This window comes from Nicotiana sylvestris, chromosome 4 (assembly GCF_000393655.2).
Source record: "Nicotiana sylvestris chromosome 4, ASM39365v2, whole genome shotgun sequence".
NCBI classification, from domain to species: Eukaryota; Viridiplantae; Streptophyta; class Magnoliopsida; order Solanales; family Solanaceae; genus Nicotiana; species Nicotiana sylvestris.
In genome coordinates this window covers 12,118,427-12,143,613 of record NC_091060.1, presented here as the reverse complement: position 1 = coordinate 12,143,613, position 25,187 = coordinate 12,118,427, and the positions used below count along the sequence as shown (strand labels likewise).

Below are 25,187 nucleotides of genomic sequence, written 5' to 3'. Positions count from 1 at the left end.
TGCATTGTTATAGAGAAAACTACCTGTATAGCCCTTCAAAATTTTAATAGCCCAAGTTTTCCCCCTTGGACCCGAAATGTCCCTCCGGCCCAAACTTATTACATCTACTAGCCCATAATCCACAACTTCTACATTTTTACTCTTGGTTTCAATGTAAGTCAAAATTTCAGTAGGTTTTTCGATTTTTGTTCATAGTTGACTCTAGGTTTTACAATTTTTGTTCATAGTCGTCTCTATAATGGGGGAAAAGAAGCCTTTGAAGAAGAAAAAAAGGAAGATGAAGGTATCTCCAAATTCTCTGAAATTAGCCGGTAAATTAGTAAAATATAACCCTAATTTCATTAGGAATGATGATGACGATTTTGAAGATTTACCAGAATTTGGGTGCAATTTGGGGCATGCAACCCCTAAATCTGTTGAAGCAATGCAAAATACTCCTAGTGAAGGAAAGCAAAGTATCCCTGTTGATAGAAGGACTCATTCTCATAGCGGGACTCGCAGCAATAGAGTAACGAGGTCACAAACTGCTCAGCGTGTAGTTGTTGAAAAAGGCAAAAGTTCAAAAAGAAAGATTAAAATAGTGGGAAAGGATGTTGTGAAGGATAATGGTAAAGGTTCTAAAATGAAGGCTAAAAGGGATGGGGATGATGTTCCATCAAAAAAAGAGAAAAGTTCATGTTGATCAAAAATGTTCTAGCTAATCTGATTTGAAGGTATTTTCTAATGATATAACTTTGACTTGTGTGCGCTTAGTTTATTTTAATATGTAGAAAATTTATCCAATATAGCAGTTATATTCCAGATTTGTATATAAAATATATCATTCTTTTTCATATTGTATATAATTTGTATCAAGTCAATAAGTAATGTGCAACTTTTGTATATAAAGTATACCATCTATCCACATATTGTATAAGTAATGTTTAAAGTGTGTATTTGTGATTTTTATGAAGCTTATATATATTTATATTTTTGTGTTGTTTGTAGCTTTGGGATTACTATATTCCTTTGGGTGATCATTATAGTACCCGTATCAGTGTGCATACAAACTGCAGTACAGTGAAACATTTGAAAGATAATTTGGATGATCAGCAGATTGAGATGTTTAGAAGAACATGTTTTGGTTATTTTGTGGACTTGCCTGAATTTTTTATACAGAACCAACTTATCCATTCACTATTGCTTAGGGAAGTAGTGTCACCTAAAGATAATGAGTTATGGATTAAAGTGAATAGCACCAAGTTGCGCTTTGGACTTGCAGAGTTTTGTATTGTCACAGGTTTAAAGTGCAATGGTGATCCCAATAAGGATTATGAATCTGTCTAGTCGAGTCGGTTGATGGAATTGTACTTTCCAAGCATGTCGAAAATGTCTAAGAAATTGTTAACTGACTGTTTCTTAAAAAAGATGTGGAAATCTGATGAGGATGCATTAAAGATTGCAGTATTGTATTTCATTCACAGTTTTCTATTTCTATTACGAATGATGATTTGATAACAAAGAATGATTTGCTGTTGGTTGAATCTGGTGATTTTGAGACTTTCCCATGGGGAAAAGTGTTTTTAATGCTACGTTGGAGTCAATGAAGGATAAGGTTCGTAGCAGGAGAGAGATGTACCGATATGGTGGTTTGCCTTTGGCATTCCAGTGTTGGTTTTATGAATGCTGCCCATATACTCGCAAAAACCTCGCTTACCAGATTGAAGATCTCGTGCCACGCATAATTAACTGGCATGTAAAGAAGAAGGTGACCTTTAATAGGTTGAGGAAAGAGTTTTTTCTTTTAAGTAGGAGCAGGTAAAAAATATACATTTCTGATACATAAATTATACATTTTTGATACATTTTCTGATACATAAATTATGCATTTCTGATACATGAATTATGCATTTCTGATACATAAATTATATATTTCTGATACATAAGTTGTCTTTTGTTTTTTTAAATTTCATGATTGCTAACTTTTATTTATTTATTTGTAGTTGGTATTTGGTAATATTTTCCCAACAAATGATGAACAAACAAGACTTCAATTGCATGACTTTGTCCCGGTTTGTGAAGAAAAAATGAGATTCATATTGAATCTGGAGTCGTGGCTGAAGTTAAAACAAATGCTAAGAAGCACTCCAAAAATAAACCGGAATCACAATCTATTAACAATGAGAATCCGGATCCACAGCCCAGTAACTTGAATTCAAGCGAGAAAGAGCTGAAACTTCTGAGAAGTGAAATCAACAAGGTACAGTTCTATTTTGTCTTTGAGCAGTTCTGACAACTTAATTGATATTCGGTTTCACTTTTTCTTTTATAGGTAAACAACAAGGTTTCATCTTCGGAGCAGTTAATGATTTCCTCATTTGAAGGTAAACGTGATGCTTCAAAAGTATTCTCATGACTATGCTTATTTGTTATTTTTACCTTTTACTATAATTTTACAACCTTTTGTATATTTTTTCTGAACAGGGTAATCGAAAAGATGACGGTCATCATGATAAGGAAGTTCCAGAGAATAATTTTGGTAGTAAGGAAGTTATGGAGAAAATTATTGGTATTGAAGAAGTTATAAAGAAAAATGTTGGCAATGAGGTAAGTCTATAGCAAACTGGTGATGTTATGGAGGGTATGGTGAAGGATTCTATAGAAGATGGTAAAAGTAGTGAAGGAGTTGGTGATGACGAAGCCTGGATTGAGGATGACGAGCCTGAAATCACTGCAATCACCCAGAAATTTTATGACAAAAATACTGCTAATATGGGGAGTTTGGTGGATGATTCTGTACAACTTGGTAAAAATAGTTGTGAGGAAGTTGGTGAGGACAATAGCTGGAGTAGTGATGCTGAGGCTCAAATAACTGCAATCACCCAAAAGTATTTCAATCAAAATACTGTACATGGTGATTGTTTAGGAGTAGAGAAAAATATTGCTACTATGCAGGAAGATCGTATAGTTGTTGTTCATGACACACCTGAAATGAACCCTAGAGAAAGGAAACCAGTAGGGGTCATGAAGTCACCATTCATGAACACATTTGACACTGGTGGCACCATCCAAGTTGTTCAAAATAAGCCAACTAAGTCAAAGAAGCCCATTTTGACTATAAAGTATCCATTTCAGGGAAATATTGACATTCCTGTTGATTTCAGAGTATTGTGTAAGTGGAACACTTTCATCAATAGAGGCTTAAGGACTAATGCACCGTAAGTTTTATAATTTAGTTTTTTCTTTATTTTTCTTGTTTATTTTCGTGTTTCGTGTTATGAACCATATCTTTTTATCATGATTCATCAAGGACGGTGTTTATACAGAGGCTAGCAATAAGCTAAATAAAATCTTTGAATTTGGAGTTGGTGATATTGGAGAAAAAAAATGGTTCTTCACATTTGCATATCCCGGCCTACCCTTGTGTGATTCAGTAAGTCAACGCTTTAACTGTAAAATATAAACTAGTGATATACATTTTTAGTTTTCTCATACTGTAATTTTCTTACTATGTGTGTATATTCGTTATATTTCAGCATATTGATGTAATTTTTTACTGTTTGATAAAGAAAGGGAAGTACGGTGTTGATGTTCCAGTAAGATTCACAACTACTGACTGTTGGTTTAACTGCTTGATTTCGAATTTGTACAAGGAGTTTTTGGAGAAAAACAGAGACATGAATTTAATTACTGAAACAGATCCAATTGCTGAGTATATACTTGGGTATTTTTTAAGATGTAATATTCCTTGGTCTACTGTTGATGAAGTCCTTTTTCCTATATATCTGTATGATAAGTGGCACTGGATATTGGCGAGATTGTCATTTAAGGATCTGCGCATTTATGTATATGATTCCATGAGTGGCGCACAGCAGAATAGTGCAGTTCGGAGATCAGTTGAGCCATACTCAGTGTTGCTCCCATATTTCTTTCATCGTATTGGTTTTTGGGACACAAAGGAGAATCCTATGGGAATCCTCGCCAATAATCCTTTTTGAGATTCATGTCTTTGATGGGTTTCCAACGCAAGATAACACGTAAATTATTATTGAATATTTCCGATTCTTATTCATTTTTTGTACATGAATTCCTATTTGGATATTATCCTAACTTATTCAATGTTTATGTGCCACCTTATATGTAGTGATTGTGGTGTTTATGTTGCTGCATTTGCTGAGTACATCATTCAAGGCAGCAGTATTCCTAAAGCTATTGATATTGATGGGATACGGAACCGATATGGCATATTGCTATGGGATTATGGAGTGAAGAAACAAAGAGGACATGCAGTTAGTGATGATGAGTCTACTGGTAGATTGAAGGATCAGACAAAAAAGGATAACAAGAAAAAGAGCAAGTCCTATTCCGTTGTTGATGACAAGTCTTTGAAGGATAACAAGAAAAAGGGAAAGACGCATGCCGTTTGTGATGACAAGACTTTAAAGGATATCAAGAAAAAGAGCAAGTTGCATGATGTTGGTGATGATGAGACTTTGAAAGATATCAAGAAAAAGGGCAAGTTGAACGGCAAGATGAAGTAGTTTAGGATAGTTTAACAGAAAATTCACATGTAGTTTTAAGATGGAAGTAGTTTGGTTCTGATATTGTCTATGATTGGATACAGTTGCATACTTATATCACGTTTTATGCTTTTTGTTTGGGATATTTTTGAACAATATATTTGAAATGCTAATGTTGAATATTACTTTTAATTGCCACTTATTGTGTAGTTTTCAATTAATAGTGAAATTATGAAAATTTCAGATTTTATGTAGTTTTGACTTTTCTACAGTTTTAGTTTTGTAATTTATACAGTTTAATCTCTTTCGATAGGTTTTGCATTTTCGACAGATTTTGCAAATTTAGCTGGTGTTGCTAAGTTGCTACAGGAAGTTTTGTGAACAAAGTTGTGGGGGCAGCTAACTGTATATAAATTGTATAGTGATAGTTTATTTTGTTTAATTTTTGTATAGTAACAGTCCTTTGTATATGTTTTTGTATAGTGATATCTGTTTTGTATATTTTTTGTATAGCGATAGTTTATTTTGTATAGTGATATCTATCTGTATATTTTTTGTATAGTCACAGTCTATTGTATGTAAATTGTATAAATATACAATTTCTATTTTGTATATTTTTTGTATAGCTATAGTTTATTTTGTATTTTTTTGTATATGAACAAAATATTACATATAAAATGTATAGTGATAGTCTATTTTGTATATTTTTTGTATAGTAACAGTCTTTTTTGTATATTATCATCTATTTTATATATTATTTTTGTATAGTGACATCCATAATAGTATTTGGAATAAAACTTCTACCAATACTTTCATTATGACAAAAAGTAGCATCTTAATTCATATATCAGAGAGAATCTGATTGCAAATCTCATTATTTTTCCAATATTCTAATTGTAATATTCAGAAGAAAAAATGTTACAAAATACTAAATCACTGTAGCAGCATCTACTAGTTGTCTTGAGCATTCCTGCATGTTCTTCTGTTATGTCCTTGTTTTCCACACAGTCCACATGTAACAGTTTCAGTATATAGATATTCATAAAGTCCCTTGCGTTGCGACTTCGTCGGTCTTCTTGGTTTGCCCTTCACTATCGGTGGTAGGACCACATTATCTAACACCTCTGTTGGAAGGTCCTATGTAGTTTCATCTGGAAGTGGATTAACTGGCATTTCATATGTCTTCTTGAATTATTCCTTGGTGTAATAGGCAGAACAATATTCGGGTGCTTCCACGTGTGTGTAGTCCAATACTGCCATAGCATATGGACAAGGAATCCCATCCACTTGAAATCGTTTGCACGAGCATTCTCTTTTTTTGCATGCAGACTATGTTCTGCCTTTGTTCAGCATCCACTACTACATATACATAATCGGTTGAAGGCTTCACCTAAATTTAAATAGATATCATTAGTAAAGCAAAAACAGGGATATGACAAGTATTAATGCATTTTTGTCAAAGTATATTAATCAGGCGTATGAAGTAAGACATGATAAAATAATTTACCATCATCTTCTGCGACAAATAGCTATTTTCCTTCAGTACTTCATTATATTTTTTTTCTAGGCCAGTAAATGTACTCATTGCAGTCATTCTATTTGTATTATTCCATTCCATAACCAAATTCATCATGTAATCTAGTAAACTCATGATTGGTAGCTCTTTTGCCTCTCTATTTCTTGCATTGAATGACTCGGCAATATTTGAAGTCATCATCATGGATCTATTAGCAGTGGAACGCACTATGGACCATTTTTCATAACCAACTTGGAATAGGTAACCCCTTACCCTCTTATCAATGCTATCCATATCTTGCATGAGGCGATTAAAATCTTCAATTTTGTATGCTCTGGCCATTGCAAAAAATACTTCCCTCAACCGGTCATGGTTCTTCTTGAACTGCTTCTTTATACTATTCTAAAGATGAAATATGCATATATAGTGAGATACCTCTGGATACACAATCGAAGCACCCCTCAATATGCTTGCATGACGATCCGATACGATGCACATCCTTTCCCTTTCCCCAAAAGCCTGTCTAAACATTTCAAAAAATCATTCCCAGGAAGCATCATTTTCAGAATCTACAACAGCGTATGCTAGTGGAAAAATTTTACCTGGTTAAGCAAATAAGAAAGCATCCATATATTATTTTTGTTATACACAGATAAGAACTATCTATACCATATATAATTATTATACGAGTCTACAACATATTCACCTGTCGCATCTTGTGCGCTAGCTGTTAACATTGTTCATCTGTGTGATGATTTGAGGAATGTCCCATCAACCACTACAATAGGGTAACAGTATTTCCATCCTATGATTGATGCATTTAGTGGGACAAAAACATACATGAAGTTCCCGTCCTCTGATTTATGTAGCATTGTAACAGAACCAGGATTTGTCACATTTATCATATACAAGTGACCCGACAGTTTTCTATAAGATTCGCATGGTATCCCTCTTAGTAGTTCAAGTGCATTTTCTTTTGTTCTATAAGCTTTTACGTAACTCATATTAATCCCATACTATTGTTTCATGTCGCTCATGATGTCTGCCGGAGTGTATATTATTTTTGGATTGGCATATTTGTTGCAAATCATTTTTGCAATGGCTGACGAAGTAGCATGACGTTGTGAAAATAGTCTACTCATCTCTGGGCAAGTGTGAACATCATTGAACCGTCTAACCTTGAAGACATTTGATTTGTGTAGACTTGAAGATCTAAGGCTCCATTTGCAACTTTCATCCACGCATGTAAGACAATACCTATATAATATATTGTTATGATAATGCATTTCTTCAGATTTTTACACTTGTGTCTCAAATAAACAAGCAATATACATATGCAATCTCACTATACAATAATTATACATTTTTTTATACAGATCTGTATACATAAAATTACAGAGAAGTGCAATCTCATAAGTAGAAATCATACCTTGTTGTAGATGATCTATGCACTATAAATTGACATTTTTCTCGTATTGTGTAGTGCTTTATTACACTAATGAGTGTATCTTTGTCCCAATACAACTGACCTTCTGCAATTTCTTCATGTTGTGGATTGTCTATTATACAATTTCCCTTCAATATCTCAATTTTGTCTTCTTTTATATGATTATCCATCATCTCAACAATATTAGTTCCGTGTACTTCTTCTACGTTCTGACATGGTAAACCAGCTGAAGTTGTTGCGAGTAAGTTGCCACCCAAGTATGAACTTGAATATGAGCATTCAGCACTTGAATACACAGTTTTCAATGTTATGCATAATGGATATTCAGTGATATCCAAGTTTTTCTTTTTCATCTCCATATACAAGCGCACACTCATATCATTGTATATTGGAATTGCTATATAGCCATCCTTCACTGTATATTTTATCTCCATTGCACTTGTAATCGAATCTCTACCCAATTGCTTGTATATCTCATCAACAAAATAATCATAGCTACAGTCCGAATTGATCAACACGCCATTAACAAGGAAATTAATAAATTTACTCTCACTTACCCATTCACCACTATGTTGAAGTAAAATCGAAATCAAAATTGGAACAGCAGTTCCAACATTCACAATCTCCATAGACATTAGTTGAGTTTGTCGATTTTGTATCTATTTTACAATTTAAGAACGAAATCTCAACTCTATTAAGCTGATTGTAGGCAGCAATTGTGCAAAAACTTTGAATTTCAGCGTGAATTTTTTGAGAGCTCTTCTCTGGGCTTAATCTTCATAAATCCTAGAATTTTTTTCACAATGTGAATAATTGGGAAACTTTTATAGTGTTTGGAGGTTGAAGATCCCATACTGAACGCATGAATTTAGGATACAAAATCGATTAGGACTGTTTTCCTTTTCGTTTGTGTTGAACGTATAGTTTCAGCTTTTTCAGTTGCTAGCCTTTGTCATTGTTTTTAGGCTATAACTTGTAAGGGGTTATTTTGTGGCTATTAGGTGATATAAGTTTGGCCCTAATGGCTACAAATGAAGTTTTCTCATTGTTATAGGGTGTCAATTCCCCTAATATAATGGGCTAAATGGGCTTATAGAGTTGTGTTGGGCTCAGGACTTCACTTCCACACCCCAGAGTGAGAACACAACTCCGTCCATGGCTGGGTGAGAGTATCAGTCAATTGGTTGTGGTTAAAACGTCCGCTTAATTCTTCGTCTTCTTTGTTCCACTCCGTATATGCCTCTCTCCATATTTGATTTTCTCCTACCTTCATCTTCATCGTATTTAACTGGAAAACTTGATAATAAAGGAGGGGGAAAATGAACAGAAGATTCGGAGGAGGAAAGCAGCCAACAGGAACTCCATCAATGGCTTGGTCTACTGCTGTTGTCGTTGTTTCCCTCCTTGCTGGTGCCTCCGTTGTTCACAACTTTTTCAAACCTGATCTGGTAACTCCCCCTTCCCATTTTCTCCTTACATTTAGAAACCTCTAATTTGTCACACAACAAAAAAGTTATATTTGAGTGAAATCACATGGACCTAAATGAAGCGGAATGAATATTATGTATTTATTATTCCTAGAGGCGGATCGAGAATTTAAACTTGATGAATTCAAACCTTTAAGGTGCTTAACATTGAATTACTTGTAATTATGGGTTCAGAATTATATATTTGTTGAAATTTTATTGATTTTTTACTACATATCTACATTTGTGTTGAAAATAGTGAGTTCAGTTAAACCCATAGTATATAAGTACTATCCACCTCTGTATATAACTGACTTAACTAGTTTGGAACTGAGAGCGTAGTAAGTGAAAATTTTGGTGCTTATGCTGTAGCTAGTTTGTTTACTTGTTGTGCCATGCTTCAAATAACATTAGTATTAGGAGATTTAGTTGTTTTATCTTATATGTTTACGTAGCATAGGTGCATGCAACACCACCACCACCATAGGGTCTGGGAAGGGTAGTGTGTACGCAGACCTTACCCCTACCTTGTGAGGATAGAGAGGTTGTTTCCAATAGACGCTCGGCTCGGAATAGTATAAGTACCATATTAATGAAAATATAGGCAAGAAGGGACAGTATCAAAAAGCCATATAAAAGCAGAGATGAGGATGTTGAGATGGATGTGCGGGCACACCATGTTAGATAGGATCAGAAATGAGGTTATTCGCGATAAAGTGGATGTGGCCTCTATTGAGGACATGATGCGGGAAGCGCGGCTTAGGTAGTTTGGTCATGTGAGGAGGAGGAGCACAGACATCGTGCATAGTGTGGCCTTTCTCCTATTTCATTTACCTGTTTGATAGAATGCCGCTTTGAAATTGCGGCAATCAAATAAATGATGCCGGTTTTAAGACAATTTTTTGCCTTCTCTGAACTATGTGTAGCTATGAAATTGACAATTTTATGGGTTTATATGTATGAGTAAGCAAGTTTTTCTATGCTAGACTATGATTAGACTGTAATTGGAGGATGCAAAAATGAGATTGACTCTGCAGTTTGCATTATAAAGATATCTACATTCATATGAAATTTAGGTGTATTAATTGGTTATTTTCCCTAGCAAGCAAGGAAAGTCTGTGGCCTTTCTCCTATGTCTTTTACCTGGTTGATATAATGCCCCTTTGAATTTGTGGCGATCTAATGAATGGTGCCAGTTGGGAAATGTTAACTACTAATCAGTGGCGGAGCCAGGATCTTCACGAAGGGGGTTCAAAAAAATTTTTTTGTAGCTAGTGGGAATTGAACCCATGACCTTATGTAGATTTTGAACCCCTTTGACCACTAAACTATACTTTTGGATTGTGTTAAGGGTGTTCAAAACTTAATATATAGAGGTAAAAAACAAATTTTACCTTATATATACAGTGTAATTTTTCGGCGAAGGGTGTTCGCCCCCCTAAATCCGCCCCTACTTCTAATACGCATGTTGCATCTCTAGATGCACTCACCCTGACCTCTTTCGTAAGGCAACAAAATGTTGATGAATTTTTTGGGTATATGATGTCCCAGAACAAAAGTTTTCTCTATATTTGAATGCCAACTAGCATTGGCTTGAAGGATGAAAAATTGATATTGACAATGTAATCTGCACTACAAAGGTATTGAACCTTTTTTTTTTTTTGGATAATGGTGTTGTCCGGATCAGCTGACGTGCACCTCAACTATTCCCGAGTACCTACTACTTCCTATCTACACAGTTACCGGGTAACTCTACCAACCAAAGCTTTTAGGCAGATAGGAAGAAATTACCTAGTTTAGATATGAACCTTATAAAGATATCCGACCTTATATGCAATTATTGGATCTTGGTAATGAACCACAAGGAAAATATCCTCTAATACAAGTCGTATGATGATTTTTTGTGACACTTTTTCCAAATCGAAACATCACTTATTCTATCCAGTGTTGCAAATTGTAGAACCAGAATGAGAGCATATCTTAATGACAATGCTGTTGGCAGTTGGCATGACTGTATCAAATAACGTTGTTTCTTTACCAATACGATATTAAGAACAAAATAGTGATTTGATCTCACTCTTTGCAAGAACTTACTTAGTTCCTCGAGTTTAGTGCCTTCAAAACAACTACGTAGATTCTCACTTTGTAAGATGGCCCGAACACCACCTTCATAAAAAAGGTATTAGCATATGAACAATATCTTTAATAGAATACTTACATTTTTGTTTTGATATTTAGATAATTCTAGTTACATTGATCTTAGGCTGTCTTATGTTGTAAATATGTGTTGACCTTAGAAATTCCAGTTAGCAGGGTTCTCCTCAAATCTGCTTTATTTGTTGATTGTTGTTCCATCTGAATATCCTTTTAACACATTAATCATCAAACACCAGAAGTACCTAATGGAAATCAAGTTTGATAATTTGATTTAATTCTTAATACATATGCATAAAGTGATTAGATTTTCGAAACATAAGAAGGCTTTTAATACATTAAACAGTGGTCTGCTAGTTCTAAATTGAAACAAGCTAAAATGTTTCCTGCAAGAATGCAAAGATATTTGACAGAACCTTAAGTTTTTACGAACTAAATTTTTTATATTTATTCATATACAGACTTATTGAAAACTTTGTCATTATCAACTAATCATTTCATCCCCTATTTCCTCCCAACTACGTGGTGAAAGGATGTGTTTTTTGTATAATATGATGTGAAATTGTTGAGCCCAAAAAGCTAAAATAAGTGAAAATATCTTACTGTGCTGCCATCTTATTTTAAATGTTTAAAAGAATTCATGGTCCGTAAAACAAACTAAAAAGTTGATTTAACCAAATAGTAATAACAAGTCATTTCTTCCTTCTATATCTATGTTTAGTCATTCAGGGCTTAGAAGTCATTACTCTCCGTTTTTTGATAAGTATAAATCGTTATATTACTATTTTTGTATTTTTAATAGTTGGAAGTATCCTTCTAAGTGGAAGAAGAAGATCTGATTTTGGGGTTGGGTTGGGGTCTACGAATATGAGGAAGATAAGTTACAGGGAATATCAATGCAGAAATCTATAAACATGAGACTCAAATGTACATATTCCCTTCTTTGTTGACTTTGCATTGTTTTTTTCTAAATTTCTCTTTTAACTATTTGGATTGTAAGTTTTATCTATGACAAAAGCAGAAAACATATATTACTACATGTCTTCTTTGAAACTTTAGTAGATGGCTAATCATGAATCTGAAGCAGAATGAATATGGTGGCCTCTTTCAGTTATTAGATAGAAAACGAATGATCTCAATAAATGAAGCTACTTGATATTTTTCCACACACATCCTATAGCAATGACCAAAGACTTGGGAGTACTTCCTGGTTAATTGGCAAAACCTCCCTTATATTAGGCAAGAGTTTAGTTCATATGATGATGGCGAAAAATAATGTCCTAAATATATCTTGTTATTTGAAATCTTTTAATACTGTCGAAGGTTGTGGTCTTATGGAAGGCTTTCATGGGCACATAACAAACATTCTAGTGTAAAGATGGATTGAGATTATTATATGAAAGATCTTGATATTAGTTACTTGTATTCTTCTAGGAGTTCATTATATTAGTTACTTGTGTTCTTCTCCCTTGAGCCGAGGGTCTAGTGGAAACAGCCTCTCTACCTCCACAAGGTAGGGATAAGGTCTGTGTACACATAAACCTTCTCATACCCCACTTGTGGAATTACACTAGGTTTGTTATTATTATTGTTGAAGTTACTTGTGCTCTTCTAGAAGTTCATTATCTTGTATTTATCGATTGACCATCTATTGTACAAGCTCATAATGTCTGTCTTTGCTTCCTCCTAGTTGTTCCTCTTCCTCTTGTATTAGACTGCTTTCTTATGTTTGTAACATTGTGTTCTATTGTTGAATTGCAGACTCTGCCTCCATTAGAAAGCATTGATGGAATCAAGCAGAAGGAGGTGGAGAAACAATAATCTTTTGTTCTATTCGTTTAAGTTCGATTAAATGGAGTTTGTGAAAAAGTGCACCCACCGGCCACCCCTTTGTGTAGGTTGGAATTTTAGCACTTGTAACTAAATGATGTTGCAAATGACATCTCTTACTGATTATTGTCTTTCTTCGACAGATTAGTTCTTAGTAGTTTAAACCAAACGACCCCTTGGATTTATATAGACATAGTCGCATGAAGTGATCATTTTGGTGAAGTAGGTGTAACAACTTGTCAACTTTTTCTCTGTGTTGCCTATTATATATCGAGTTGGTCCATCAAAAGGGCCTGAGTCGTCTGTGAACGTACTCTATATGTGGAATTCCGAGTAAATGGTTCCTTCATTGGGGAAAGGGTGAAATGTATCCCCTCCGCAATACAAAATATGTTACTTATAAGCTCTATTATGCTCTGCGATCATTCATATGTTTGTCATCCATACATTTCATGTTGGAGCTCTGTTAAAGCAAGGACAAATACGAGACGCTTTGTTAACAATAAGTGGTATGAATGAGCCTAAAGGAAGATAGAGGGTAAAGTGTAGATATTTCGTATAGTAAAGAGGTAAATTCTTTGTATTCATGCTTTGAAGTATCAAAACATATTAGACTCCCTATACTTGTTTTACAATAAGGCAGGTTTAGTCTTTGTATTCAATTTGTAGTTGGATGTCTTATGATACTCTGTTAGAGATAACCCTAGTGTGCTCTATTGTTCGTTTTATTAATCTTTAAAGTAAGCTTTAGAGATTCGAAAATTGTATTTTAGTAAATGGCGAAATTGGGAGTGTCCTATTTCTAGAGTTTGGGCAATGTTTTCATGGAAATATAACTGTTATCTATTTACTTAAAAAATCTCATTTGAGCTAAAAATAAGACTCACTCTTTTCACCATTGACTTTGCACACTCTTTAAAAAATAATAAATAAAGTATATTAATTTATGTATAATCTTAATGGATTTGATAAATAATTTGAAATGAGTAATTAATGCTAAGGGCAAAATAGAAAAAATAAATTATTTTTCTTTTGATACGCGAAAAGTACAACAACAATCCAGTAGAGTGTATGCAGACCTTATCCCTACCCCGGAGGGATAGAGAGGTTGTTTTCGGGAGACCTTCGGCTCTTAATATGTGAAAAGTGACAAGTAAAAATGAAAATTTATGGTTAGAATACTTGACAACTAAAAGTGAATGGAAGGAATAATAAACAAAGGGATAACTAATTGTGCCAAAGATTGAGGACTACGAGGGTACGATTTTGTCTTTTGATTATTTCATCCACCTTCCTTGGTATAATAATAAACTACTAATTGTTTTTTTAATTATTTTATCCTGAATTAGCTAATATCATAATTACTATTCACATTCCTTGGCACAAGAATAATATAATAATTGTTGTATAAATAATTTTGAAATTACTTATACCGTAATTAAAAATTTCAATCAAATATAAGATAAAATATTTTCACATTTTATTACGATACTTATCTTTTGTGAAAATGAATCGTTAAAGTTAAATTGTTTGGTTTGATATAAATCATTGTCAAATATTAAAAAAGAAAAAAAAAAACATAAAAGATTAGGGATAATTTCACATAAGAACAATTCGTCTCCCCATTTTTCAATTTTATAGCCCATATTTCAATTTACAACCAACTAGCCCAAAAATAATAGGCTAAAATTCAACATCCAACTCTAATAGGTTTTCAAAATTACCATTTAATTTTTAAAAAGGATTGCTCAAGCTTTTAAGTTAATTTTCGAACTAGTAATTGTGACTCAAATATTAGTTCAACAAACCAAATCCATTTGGGTGGTGAAAATTAGATTTTTAACAAGCTTAAATATGTGGGTTTAAATTCCGAATTTGATTTTGTGAGAAATTTGGAGTGGTTGTTATTTAGACTTGTTAGAAATAGTATAAGGAGGTTGTATATAAAATTTGAAGTCATTTAATGGAGATTTGGACTGGTTTTGAATAGGAATTGCAACTGAAAATCGTGGAAGAAGTTCGTCTACAGACGTTTGTATAAAGGTGTATAAAAGTGTTTAATAGTGCATACGATGTGTTTATACACTCATATACACTACTATACAAGATTATACATAATTATACAAAAAACTGACTTCGTCTTCTTCCTTGCATTTTTTCTGAAATTTAACTCAAATCTTGCTCAAATCTACTCCAAATCACTTCAAATTTAAACTTTGAACTCCTTTTGATATTTTCAATCAATTGGAACAACACTCAATCCAAACAACTAAGAATTACAAGAAATTCTATTTTCTAAAGCAAAACTTTGAATGTCTTTTAATGGTGGACTTCTACTCTTTAATTTTTTTACATTACAACCAGGCGCTATAGGGGGAGAAGCACTAATAGCGGATGGCCCCTTGAAGCATATGTAAAAAAAAGTGAGAAGAAGAGAGAGTGAAAATAATGGTTGTGAGAACACGGATTTAACTCCATAACTTTTAGAAGCAATGGTTGTAAGAACACATATTTTGAATTTGCAAGAGTTAGTATTTTCAAAATATGTACAATATAGGTTAGGTGGGGTAAAACTTAAAAATATGGGCCATTTTTTGTTATGGCGTGAAGTTATGTGTATTTTCTTGTAATAGCAAATTGAGAAAGAAATGAAAAATGAGGGAAAAAGCGATAAAATAGGGAGCTGTCAGTGCGTGACAACCACTAACAAGCAGTGAGGCAATGATAGCCCCCCACCCACGACGTGTTACGCTGACTGTCACTCATTACCGTTCATCACAAATCCAACGGCTGACATTTCTTCACCAATCTTCAATATAAACTCTCCTGCTTTCTCATTTTCTTCTAGAGGGTTAGAATAGAAGGAGGCTTCCCACTGTGCAATTCATTCCATTCCTGTTGTCTCTTTCTCTCTCTACAATCTCAAGGTAATAATTCATTTGCATTTCCTATTTTAATTCTCTTTTTCGTTTTTTTTTAGAATTGTTATATTTTGATGATGAGGCGTAACTGATTGATTTGTGTAATAATTGTGTTTTCGATCCATAGATCCGTTCATTTAAATCTTCTGTTGTTTATCTGTTAAATTTTTTCGTTTCATTTCGTTGCATACACTGAGTGATGACGATAAATATCTACACAATCAGATCAATAGGTAAATCGATTGATAAGGATTACTAGTAATTTGGTAAAAATGGTAATTAATCTTCTATCACGGGTTAAAATTCACCAATTTGATAAATTCATGAAGATATAATTGTTTTATTTTTAGGATTTTTTTTTTTTTTTTTAGGATTTGATTAGGATTTGTTGGATCTGGTCAGTACTTTTATGAATGTGATAGATCTGTGCTTGTTAACTGATAATTTCGTAGTTTGTATTCGCTTAGCAGAAGCACTCTAATCGTCTGTGTTTGTTTTGATTTGTTGCGATAATCATAGTGCGGTATAATGATTGTTGATGCCTTTCATGATGATCATGTTATATCTAATGCTGTGGGGATCTGAATTATATGGTTTGCTGGGGTCTCATTGGAGCTTTTGTGTGAAAGAGAAGCTATTCAGTTTCATTTTTGGGAAAGTATTACTCATTTCATTTTGTTTGATCCTACTTGACTGGACGTCAAGCGTAAGAAAATAATAAGACTTTTTGAAAAACTTGTGATCTTAAACCTGTCATAATATTTGTGTGGCTTTAAAAGCTTGCCATCTAGGATAAAATGGAAAGTTCAAGTTGAATAGTTTCCAGATTTGGAAAAGGGTCATTATTTATATATTAAAAAGGAAATAGGGTCACGTAAACTAGAAGGGGGGAAGTATGAAATTTGACCTTTGTTGTGTATTACGGAATGTGTACAAGTTTTAAAGATTTGAGAAAAGCTGCATCTGTTGAACCTAATAAAGGTAAAAATCCAACCAATAAATTTGTGGTAATTATATCATGTAACCACCAGTTAGTGTTTCCTTTTTTGTTGTAGTTGACCATGGACTAACCCAACTCTCTCATTACCATCGCAGCCCGATATCACATTTTCTGTATCGTCAACTCGATTTTTTGTGGTAGCTTTCTCTGACCAACTTCGTTATTCTATTTTCTGAGCTGTTATATATGTCCAAAGAACTCCGATGTTGTGAAGCATATTCGTTGATGCACTGGTTAATCATTAGCTATAATGATATGTATTAATTTCTTTAAAAATTTATTATGCAGTTTGTTTGACTTTATTTTATTTTCCCTGCAAAGAGAATAAATTTCTCGAAAAACTGAAAAAAAAACAGAGGCTCAAATATTAGTAAACTTTTAATGAAGGAATATTAAGAACATCTTTTCCCATAGGCACGCTTTTCTTATACTTAACTATTTGTGATTATTTAGATGGAAATTTTCCAACTTTGCTAAAAATGCTAGCTTGTGTGGGACTTTTTGTGTTCAACATGTGTATAAAGTTATTTGTTACTTAGAAAGAGCAAAATTTAGTATGCGGAAGCAAGATATTAGAATCAGATGGTAATATTTTGGACCTGTACATCTTTTGCTGAAGTTTTATTATTCAATGCAGGAAGTAGCATAAGATGGCAGACGGAGAGGATATTCAACCACTTGTCTGTGACAATGGAACAGGAATGGTCAAGGTAGGTTGAAGTTTTTTTGTACCACAGTAGAGTTGACGTGCTATTATGTTCTTTCCATTTAGTGATGCTTGTTTACCCTGCGGTCCATTGTGTTTACAAAATAAAGAGATTCTTATATTGGTTTATTATCTAGGCTGGGTTTGCTGGAGATGATGCTCCACGAGCTGTATTCCCAAGTATTGTTGGGCGACCCCGCCATACTGGTGTGATGGTGGGTATGGGTCAGAAAGATGCCTACGTGGGAGATGAAGCTCAATCAAAAAGAGGTATTTTAACTCTTAAATACCCAATTGAGCATGGAATTGTCAGCAACTGGGATGATATGGAGAAGATATGGCATCATACTTTCTACAATGAGCTTCGTGTTGCGCCCGAGGAGCATCCAGTCCTCCTTACTGAAGCGCCTCTTAACCCAAAGGCTAATCGTGAAAAGATGACCCAGATTATGTTTGAGACTTTTAATACCCCAGCTATGTATGTTGCTATTCAGGCTGTACTCTCACTGTATGCCAGTGGTCGTACCACCGGTAAGGATTTTTTCCTTTTTTATTAGCATATTCATTTAAAACGACTGAGATCTTTCAAGTTTCTTGATGCTTGTACCTCAAAAAGATCTTGCATTTATGTGATACTTAGTGGATATGATGACTGATTTCGAAAAAGCATATAGCTAATGCATTAGAAGTAATTGGACTGATGCAAGTAATGCAGCTTATAATATGTATTTCTTGGATGATCTATCCTAATTTTTTGTTGGTTGCGATCTTCTTTGGTTCTCACTTATAACCTCGATATTTCTGACATGGTTATTATCAGTTCTGGTTATTGCTTCTAATTCATTTTCATTTCCACAGGTATTGTGTTGGACTCTGGTGATGGTGTCAGCCACACTGTCCCAATTTATGAGGGGTATGCCCTCCCACATGCCATTCTCCGTCTTGACTTGGCAGGTCGTGACCTCACTGATAGTTTGATGAAGATCCTTACCGAGCGTGGTTACATGTTCACCACCTCAGCTGAGCGGGAAATTGTCAGGGACGTGAAGGAAAAGCTCGCTTACATAGCTCTTGACTATGAACAGGAACTCGAGACTGCAAAGACCAGCTCTTCTGTAGAGAAGAACTATGAGCTCCCAGATGGGCAGGTGATCACCATTGGTGCTGAGCGTTTCCGTTGTCCTGAGGTCCTTTTCCAACCATCAATGATTGGAATGGAAGCTGCAGGAATCCACGAGACTACATACAACTCTATCATGAAGTGTGATGTGGATATTAGAAAGGACCTTTATGGAAACATTGTGCTCAGTGGTGGCTCTACCATGTTCCCGGGTATCGCTGATAGAATGAGCAAAGAAATTACTGCACTTGCTCCTAGCAGCATGAAGATTAAGGTGGTCGCCCCACCAGAGAGGAAATACAGTGTCTGGATTGGAGGTTCTATCTTGGCTTCCCTCAGCACCTTCCAGCAGGTTTGCGTCCTCCTCCTCTCTCCTAATACAAAAATTTTGCTTTGTTTGATGTCTATCTTAACTAGCAGCTTGATAATTTCTGATGAGGCTTTCCGCTTCTCTTCTTTTTATGCAGATGTGGATTGCAAAGGCAGAGTATGACGAATCTGGTCCTTCTATTGTCCACAGAAAGTGCTTCTGATTTTCCAAGAGTGACAATGTTGGTGAAAGGAAAATACTTACTTCCTACTGGATCAGAAATGCAGTTGCATTTTTATATTCCAGCTTTATTTTCTGTATTTTTGTTCTCATGTTGGATTGAAGATATTGAGTGGGCAAGGAGTTGATTGTTGGGTCATCGTATTCTTTTATTTCTCTATTTGACAAGTTTCTATTCTTCTCTATTGTTCTTCTCTTTATGTGTCCCCCCCCACCCACACTTCCCTTGCCTACTTGAGATGACTGAAGATTGATTGACTAGGCAAGATTTTAATTAATGGTGCCTTTTCATAGCATAACATATACGTAGCTTTACTTTCACTGAGGAGTACTTATGGATACTGGTTTCACCATATAGCATCTAATCTTGGCCCGATTAGGTAAGCTGCCTCGCCTTGTTGACTGTTGATCAAGGGTTCCTATATAGGAATTAGCTAGTGCGTCCTGAATTTTAGTTTTTTAGTTTAATTTTTTAGGACAAAAATGTTTTGAAGTTATTGTTTTTAGTTTAAAATCTCAAGACAAAATAGAATTTTAGTTTTTTAGTTTAATTTTTTAGGACAAAAATGTTTTGAAGTTATTGTTTTTAGTTTAAAATCTCAAGACAAAATAAGTACGGCTAATCTATAATTAGCATCCATGAGAATGGCTATTTTTGCACTTACGCCTGTGTTAATAGTGATGGCTCTAAGTCACCATCGCATTGTTTATAGCTGCTCTATCAAAAGAGCTTGGCGGTAGATCCCATAACTAAAACTTAACAAAAAATAGGAAACTATCTCAAATTGTTCATCTTCTGAATGAGTTATTTGAAGTCACTTGGTTCTTATATGATTCTTGTGAATGTAATTGTTCGGTGCGATTTCTTGAGCAAATTGGAATTGATCATTATCAAATATATCAGAAATATTATGATAGCATTGCACGATCGGGAACTTCCTGTTTCAGAATAATAATTCTGAGTTAAGCGCAGGAATACAATGGCCTTTCGTACTATTTCACAAAATTGAGTTTCTTACAAGGCGTGAAGATATGATGAGTACACTAAGGCCCCGTTTATCCATAAAAAAATTTCTTCTTACTTTCATTTTTTTGAAAATATGTTTGTCCATGAAATTTTGCAGTTTTTGGAAATTTTTCGAAAATGAGTTTTTCAAAAATCAATCAAAATTTTCAGGTTTTTTTCCCCCTCACAAAACTACAACAATTTTTCAAATAAAATGCATGTCCAAATATAATTTCAAATTCAAAATACTTTTTTTCAACTTAACTCCAAATACTACTAATTTTCAAAAATTACAATTTCTATGTTCACAAATGTGTTAAATAATAACGCTGGCTTGAAAAGTCAACAGCCCGTCTAGCTCAGTTGGTAGAGCGCAAGGCTCTTAACCTTGTGGTCGTGGGTTCAAGCCCCACGGTGGGCGATTTTTTGGCCTACGTTTTTTTTTTTCCCTTTTGGAATAAAATCTAAATGGGCCTTTTGAATTGTTTCAGGCTCATCAATAGCGATTAAGCGCAGGGTCCATAATTCTCTTCTGAACCTAAAATTGCTAGCTTTTGAATTGTTCCCCACAAGTAAAACTATGGGTGTGTTTGGTATAACGAAAACTGAAAATATTTTCTTGGAAAACAAGTAGTAATCTTATTCATTTTTCGGTGTTTGATACGCAAATTAAAGAACATGACTTCTCAAAAGTATTCTTAAATAATTTAGATATAATAAACATGAAGCCATAAATTTTCAAACCAACAACCTTCTGGACCCACAAATTTCATAAACTTTCGAACATCTAAACTTTCAAAACCGCGAAATTTCGAACCCGTAAACTTCCAAACACATAAACCTCCGAACTCATAACATTGGAACTTGTAAAATTTTGAACATTTAAACTGATAAATAAAAAAACTAAAACTGAAAAATATATTTAAATTTTTTTTTCGGGGGGAGGGACAGAAAAACGAAAAAAATAGAAATTTGAAATTACAAAAAAAAAAAGTATAAAAAAATTGTGCGGGGTGGGGGTGGGGGTCGAGGGGTAGTAGGGTGGGTGGTAACGGAAAAACTGAAATTTAAAAAAAAAAACTTTTTTGGAGAGAGGGGATGGGGTGGATTAGTGAAGGTGGGGAAGGTTGAGAAGGAGTTTTGAAAAATGTTTTCCCTTCTCTTGATAAGGAAAACATTTTCCTCCAATTGGAAGAAAATGTGTTCATAAGGAAAATATTTTTCAAAATATTTAAGCCAACCAAACATGAAACAATTGGAAAATATTTTCCAAAATGCTACAAAGAGGAACACGACACGGACCTGATCCCTTGGTGTTCTTTGACAGAAGTACAAGTCAACTATACAGCTGGAACGCATCTGCAGAAAGTGACCGCCTGCAATTGTACATGCAACAGTGCAGCAGTCACTTCCCATTGGGAAGAAACGTGTACCAAAGATTGACATTATCCTTGTACCAAAGATTGACATCATCCTGGTGATGTCTTTGCTAATATAACAACATGGTGCAAGACACAAGATATTCACTTGAGCATTTACTGATATTCTCTCAAGCATTAAAGTGTTGATCCAGCATTGAAGTCACAAGTATGTCAAGAATAAGAAGACAACTCCACTAAAGGATCAGTTTCACAATGAGTCTATGTGTATCCGTAGTTGAGTTGTAATCTTGTTATTTATTCTTCATTGTAACTCCTATCTTGCTTTCTTAGAAGCCGTGTTTTAGGAAACCCAAAATCACAAACTTTCTAAGTTTGTGTTGTGACTAGAGTTAGTCATAAGTTAAAGTCTTTGTAACTAGAGAATGACAAAATGGCTTGTGGTAAGAGTATCACAAGTTAGTTGAGTTGAAGTCTTTGTAATAGAGTCATTACAAAGTGGCTTGTAATAGTGTGATTACAAGTTAGTGACGTTGAAAGCCTACACATGTAGGTCGTGGTTTTTGTCCCCTTGAGTGGGATTTTTCCACGTAAAAATCCCGTGTCTCTTTTACTTACTGCCTCATTAATATTCTCACTAAAACTCATAGACGACCAGGTACTGTATAATTTGGTGGACTCATACAAACTAACATAAAGTATATTCAGATTATATATTCTCATATTTAAAGATTCTAAGAAGATAGCAAGGCATGGTTCTGATCTTGCTAATGTGAACGTAAAGTATACTATTCACCTCAAGATCGGAGAGAAGCAAAAAATTATATAAAGAAAAACGATTAATAAAAAGAAAAAAATGTTATAAATATATATATATATATATATATATATATATATTATATTATATTATATTATATTATATTATATTATATTATATAGTACTCTGTTGTAAATAAGCTTCCTGAAGAAGCTTATCCGTATGGGACTCCGCCGTAAATATGGTTATCTATTTAGTAATTTATTAGAAATAAACTTCCTGAAGAAGCTTATCATTTCGGTACTCCGTTATGGATAAATATTACCCCCAACAGAAGATTATCTATATCTGGTACAGTAGCAGCTTACAAGCAACTTACAAGAAGCTTACACAGCAGCTTGCAGTAGCAACTTACAAGCAGCTTACACAGCAGCACAACAGATGGCATTAGCAGCTTACACAACAGCTTCCTTTCTTCTATAAATAGAGGAGATTTTAGTTCATTATGTACATGAATTTGAAGTTGAATAATAAATCTCTCTCTCTCTCTATTTGTCTTCGGTTTCTTTACTTTAAAGTCTTTATTTTATAACACGTTATCAGCACGAGACTTTGTCATCTCGAGCAAATACTTTGAAAGTATCAAAGGTACGAACTTTCTTTTTGTAAATAATGTCAAATCTTTCTAAACGTGAATTTGTAGTATTGGATATATCAGGCAAAAGCTACGTATCTTGGGTGCTTGATGCTGAAATTCATCTTGATATGATGGGTCTAGCAGACACCATCAATGATAAGTTATGCGCTTTTACTTGCTATGTATGCTACTGCCATTAAAATAAAATAAAAAAGGTACTTAGGAACCTAGTAAGTGAACCATAATCATTAGACGAGATTCTGGAGTATTTTATGAATTTTAAAATACTATAATTTGTATATTTTTATGTTCTGTTTTTCACTTACTCGTTTTCGAATTAAGATTTTAATTTTACTCCAGAAGAGTAATATTGCATAGGAAACTATAGCGTGGATGACATTATTAGATCCACTTATACTCCAGCAGAGTTTGCAAGAAATATATAACCACCAGAAGTGATTATATTTCGTATATCTCATTGTAACTAAATTTTTGTTAACCACCAGAAGTGGTATATGCCTATGGCCACCAGAAGTGATAATTTAGGCTTTCTGTGATTACAATTGAAGATAAGCTAGAAAAATATTCTTTATAGTACATGCATGCCTCGATTTGCTCCTAAAGTAGCATTATCGTAAAAGAGCTTCTAAGACATCACACAATTTGTGTGATTAATGTGCGTTCAGATAATTATGTTCCGTTCCCTGAAGGATGAGAACTTTTGATAAATATTAATCCATTTCCTGAATTGAATGTGACAATATTAATAAAGCTCGTAAATATGAGCGTGCTATTAATGCAAATATATTACGATTCACCTCCAGAAGAGGTAATATGATTAAGAGAATATATACTCAATATTTCATATTTTAAATTTGCTCTTAAGTAGTAAAACAATTGAATTTTTCTCTTGAAGCATGAAAATATTATGAAAGTGTATCTTTTTGTGCTTAAATAAAATAATAAGTTATTCAAAGTTATTTTTGAAGCACATTTTCATTCCCTGGAGTGAATGAAGAAATATCACAACTCACCTCCTGAATAGGTAGAATAACAAAGGATATAAATCTTGTTTTTGTGGCATAAAGATCATTGTCGCACGTACCCATTGTACGTAAAATATCTTGAATTTTTTTATTAAATATCATTCCAAGCAAAAGTATTCTTGTAGAATGCTTTATACTACAACCACATCAGTATATTATGGTTAGTTATTGAGTTCCCCGAAGGAAATAACAACTCGTGTATCTTTTCTTAAAGGACGCAATGACTATGTGATTGCCGCATTGATACAAAATATTCAGATGTTAATGGTATTTCTCCTTGAGGGAGATATTTGTCACGAAGTTAGTAGTAGAATATTAAAATTCTTGATTTTCGTCATTTATAAATTTAGAATTGGCTTTGTATTGTCTATTTGATTATGATTTTCTCTCATGACACCAGAAGTGTTTGAGCAATATTTAGTAATACAAAATTTATCAAAAGCTCCCGAAGAGCTATTTATTTGTCTAGAAAACATATGACACTAGTAGTGTCCGATGAATATTAGATTGTGGATAATGAATGAAGGCTCTTGAAGAGCTTATATATAAATATGTCATTCATATTATATGATTATGGTCAAAACACATGTTGTAGTAAACTTGAAGTTTACTAATACAAATGACAATCATACTGAGACTACAAATGATTGAAAGATTGAAAATCTTCATGTTTTCACAATCATAGGGGGTAAATATATATGTGAATTACCCGCCTTATTCTTCAATTTGTACTATATCATGTGTAAGCACGTGATTTTTGACCCTCCCCGGGAATTTTTACGTCCTTAAGCTTAAATATCTAATTTAGGACTAGTATAGCCATTTTAACTATTTTTACTTTATTTCGTTGCAAAAAGAAATTTCAAAAAATATATATATAAATTTTAGTTTATGTATCTCTCATAAACTTGAAAAATACAAAAATTGTACTTTATTTTTGTACTTTATAATTTCGAAAATTACAAAAAATAAGTAAAATATAGTTCTATTAAGGTTTTATAGTCATTTTAACTTTGAAAAATACAAAAATATTACCTCATATTTTATCTTAATATTTAAAACGAAAATTACAAAAAATAGTTTCATTAATATTTCGTAGCTATTTTAAATCTTGAAAAAATATTTAAAAAGATATAGTTTTGTTTAAATACTA

The 25,187-nt window shown here is 33.7% G+C and overlaps 3 protein-coding genes and 1 non-coding gene across 4 annotated transcripts; 3 read left to right on the top strand and 1 right to left on the bottom strand.

Annotated features, from left to right (window-relative positions):
* Window positions 1-5,450: 5,450 nt before the first annotated feature.
* Window positions 5,451-6,357, bottom strand: LOC138889255 (uncharacterized). The gene is made up of 3 exons (XM_070172536.1): window positions 6,007-6,357; window positions 5,830-5,889; window positions 5,451-5,636 (listed from the first exon to the last, which is right to left on the bottom strand). The coding sequence occupies exons 1-3, from the start codon at window positions 6,355-6,357 to the stop codon at window positions 5,451-5,453; spliced, it is 597 nt and encodes a 198-aa protein (XP_070028637.1).
* A 2,213-nt stretch (window positions 6,358-8,570) lies between these two features.
* Window positions 8,571-13,315, top strand: LOC104223300 (uncharacterized). Its single transcript, XM_070171553.1, has 2 exons — window positions 8,571-8,910; window positions 12,844-13,315. The coding sequence occupies exons 1-2, from the start codon at window positions 8,782-8,784 to the stop codon at window positions 12,901-12,903; spliced, it is 189 nt and encodes a 62-aa protein (XP_070027654.1). The 5' UTR covers window positions 8,571-8,781; the 3' UTR covers window positions 12,904-13,315.
* A 2,356-nt stretch (window positions 13,316-15,671) lies between these two features.
* Window positions 15,672-19,394, top strand: LOC104223301 (actin-97). Its single transcript, XM_009774717.2, has 5 exons — window positions 15,672-15,839; window positions 17,471-17,543; window positions 17,677-18,070; window positions 18,398-19,011; window positions 19,127-19,394. Exons 2-5 carry the CDS (start codon window positions 17,484-17,486, stop codon window positions 19,190-19,192), a joined length of 1,134 nt encoding a protein of 377 aa, XP_009773019.1. The 5' UTR covers window positions 15,672-15,839; window positions 17,471-17,483; the 3' UTR covers window positions 19,193-19,394.
* Window positions 19,395-20,563: 1,169 nt separating this feature from the next.
* On the top strand, window positions 20,564-20,636 carry TRNAK-CUU (transfer RNA lysine (anticodon CUU)). The gene has a single exon. It is a non-coding gene; the product is annotated as a tRNA-Lys (tRNA).
* Window positions 20,637-25,187: the final 4,551 nt, after the last annotated feature.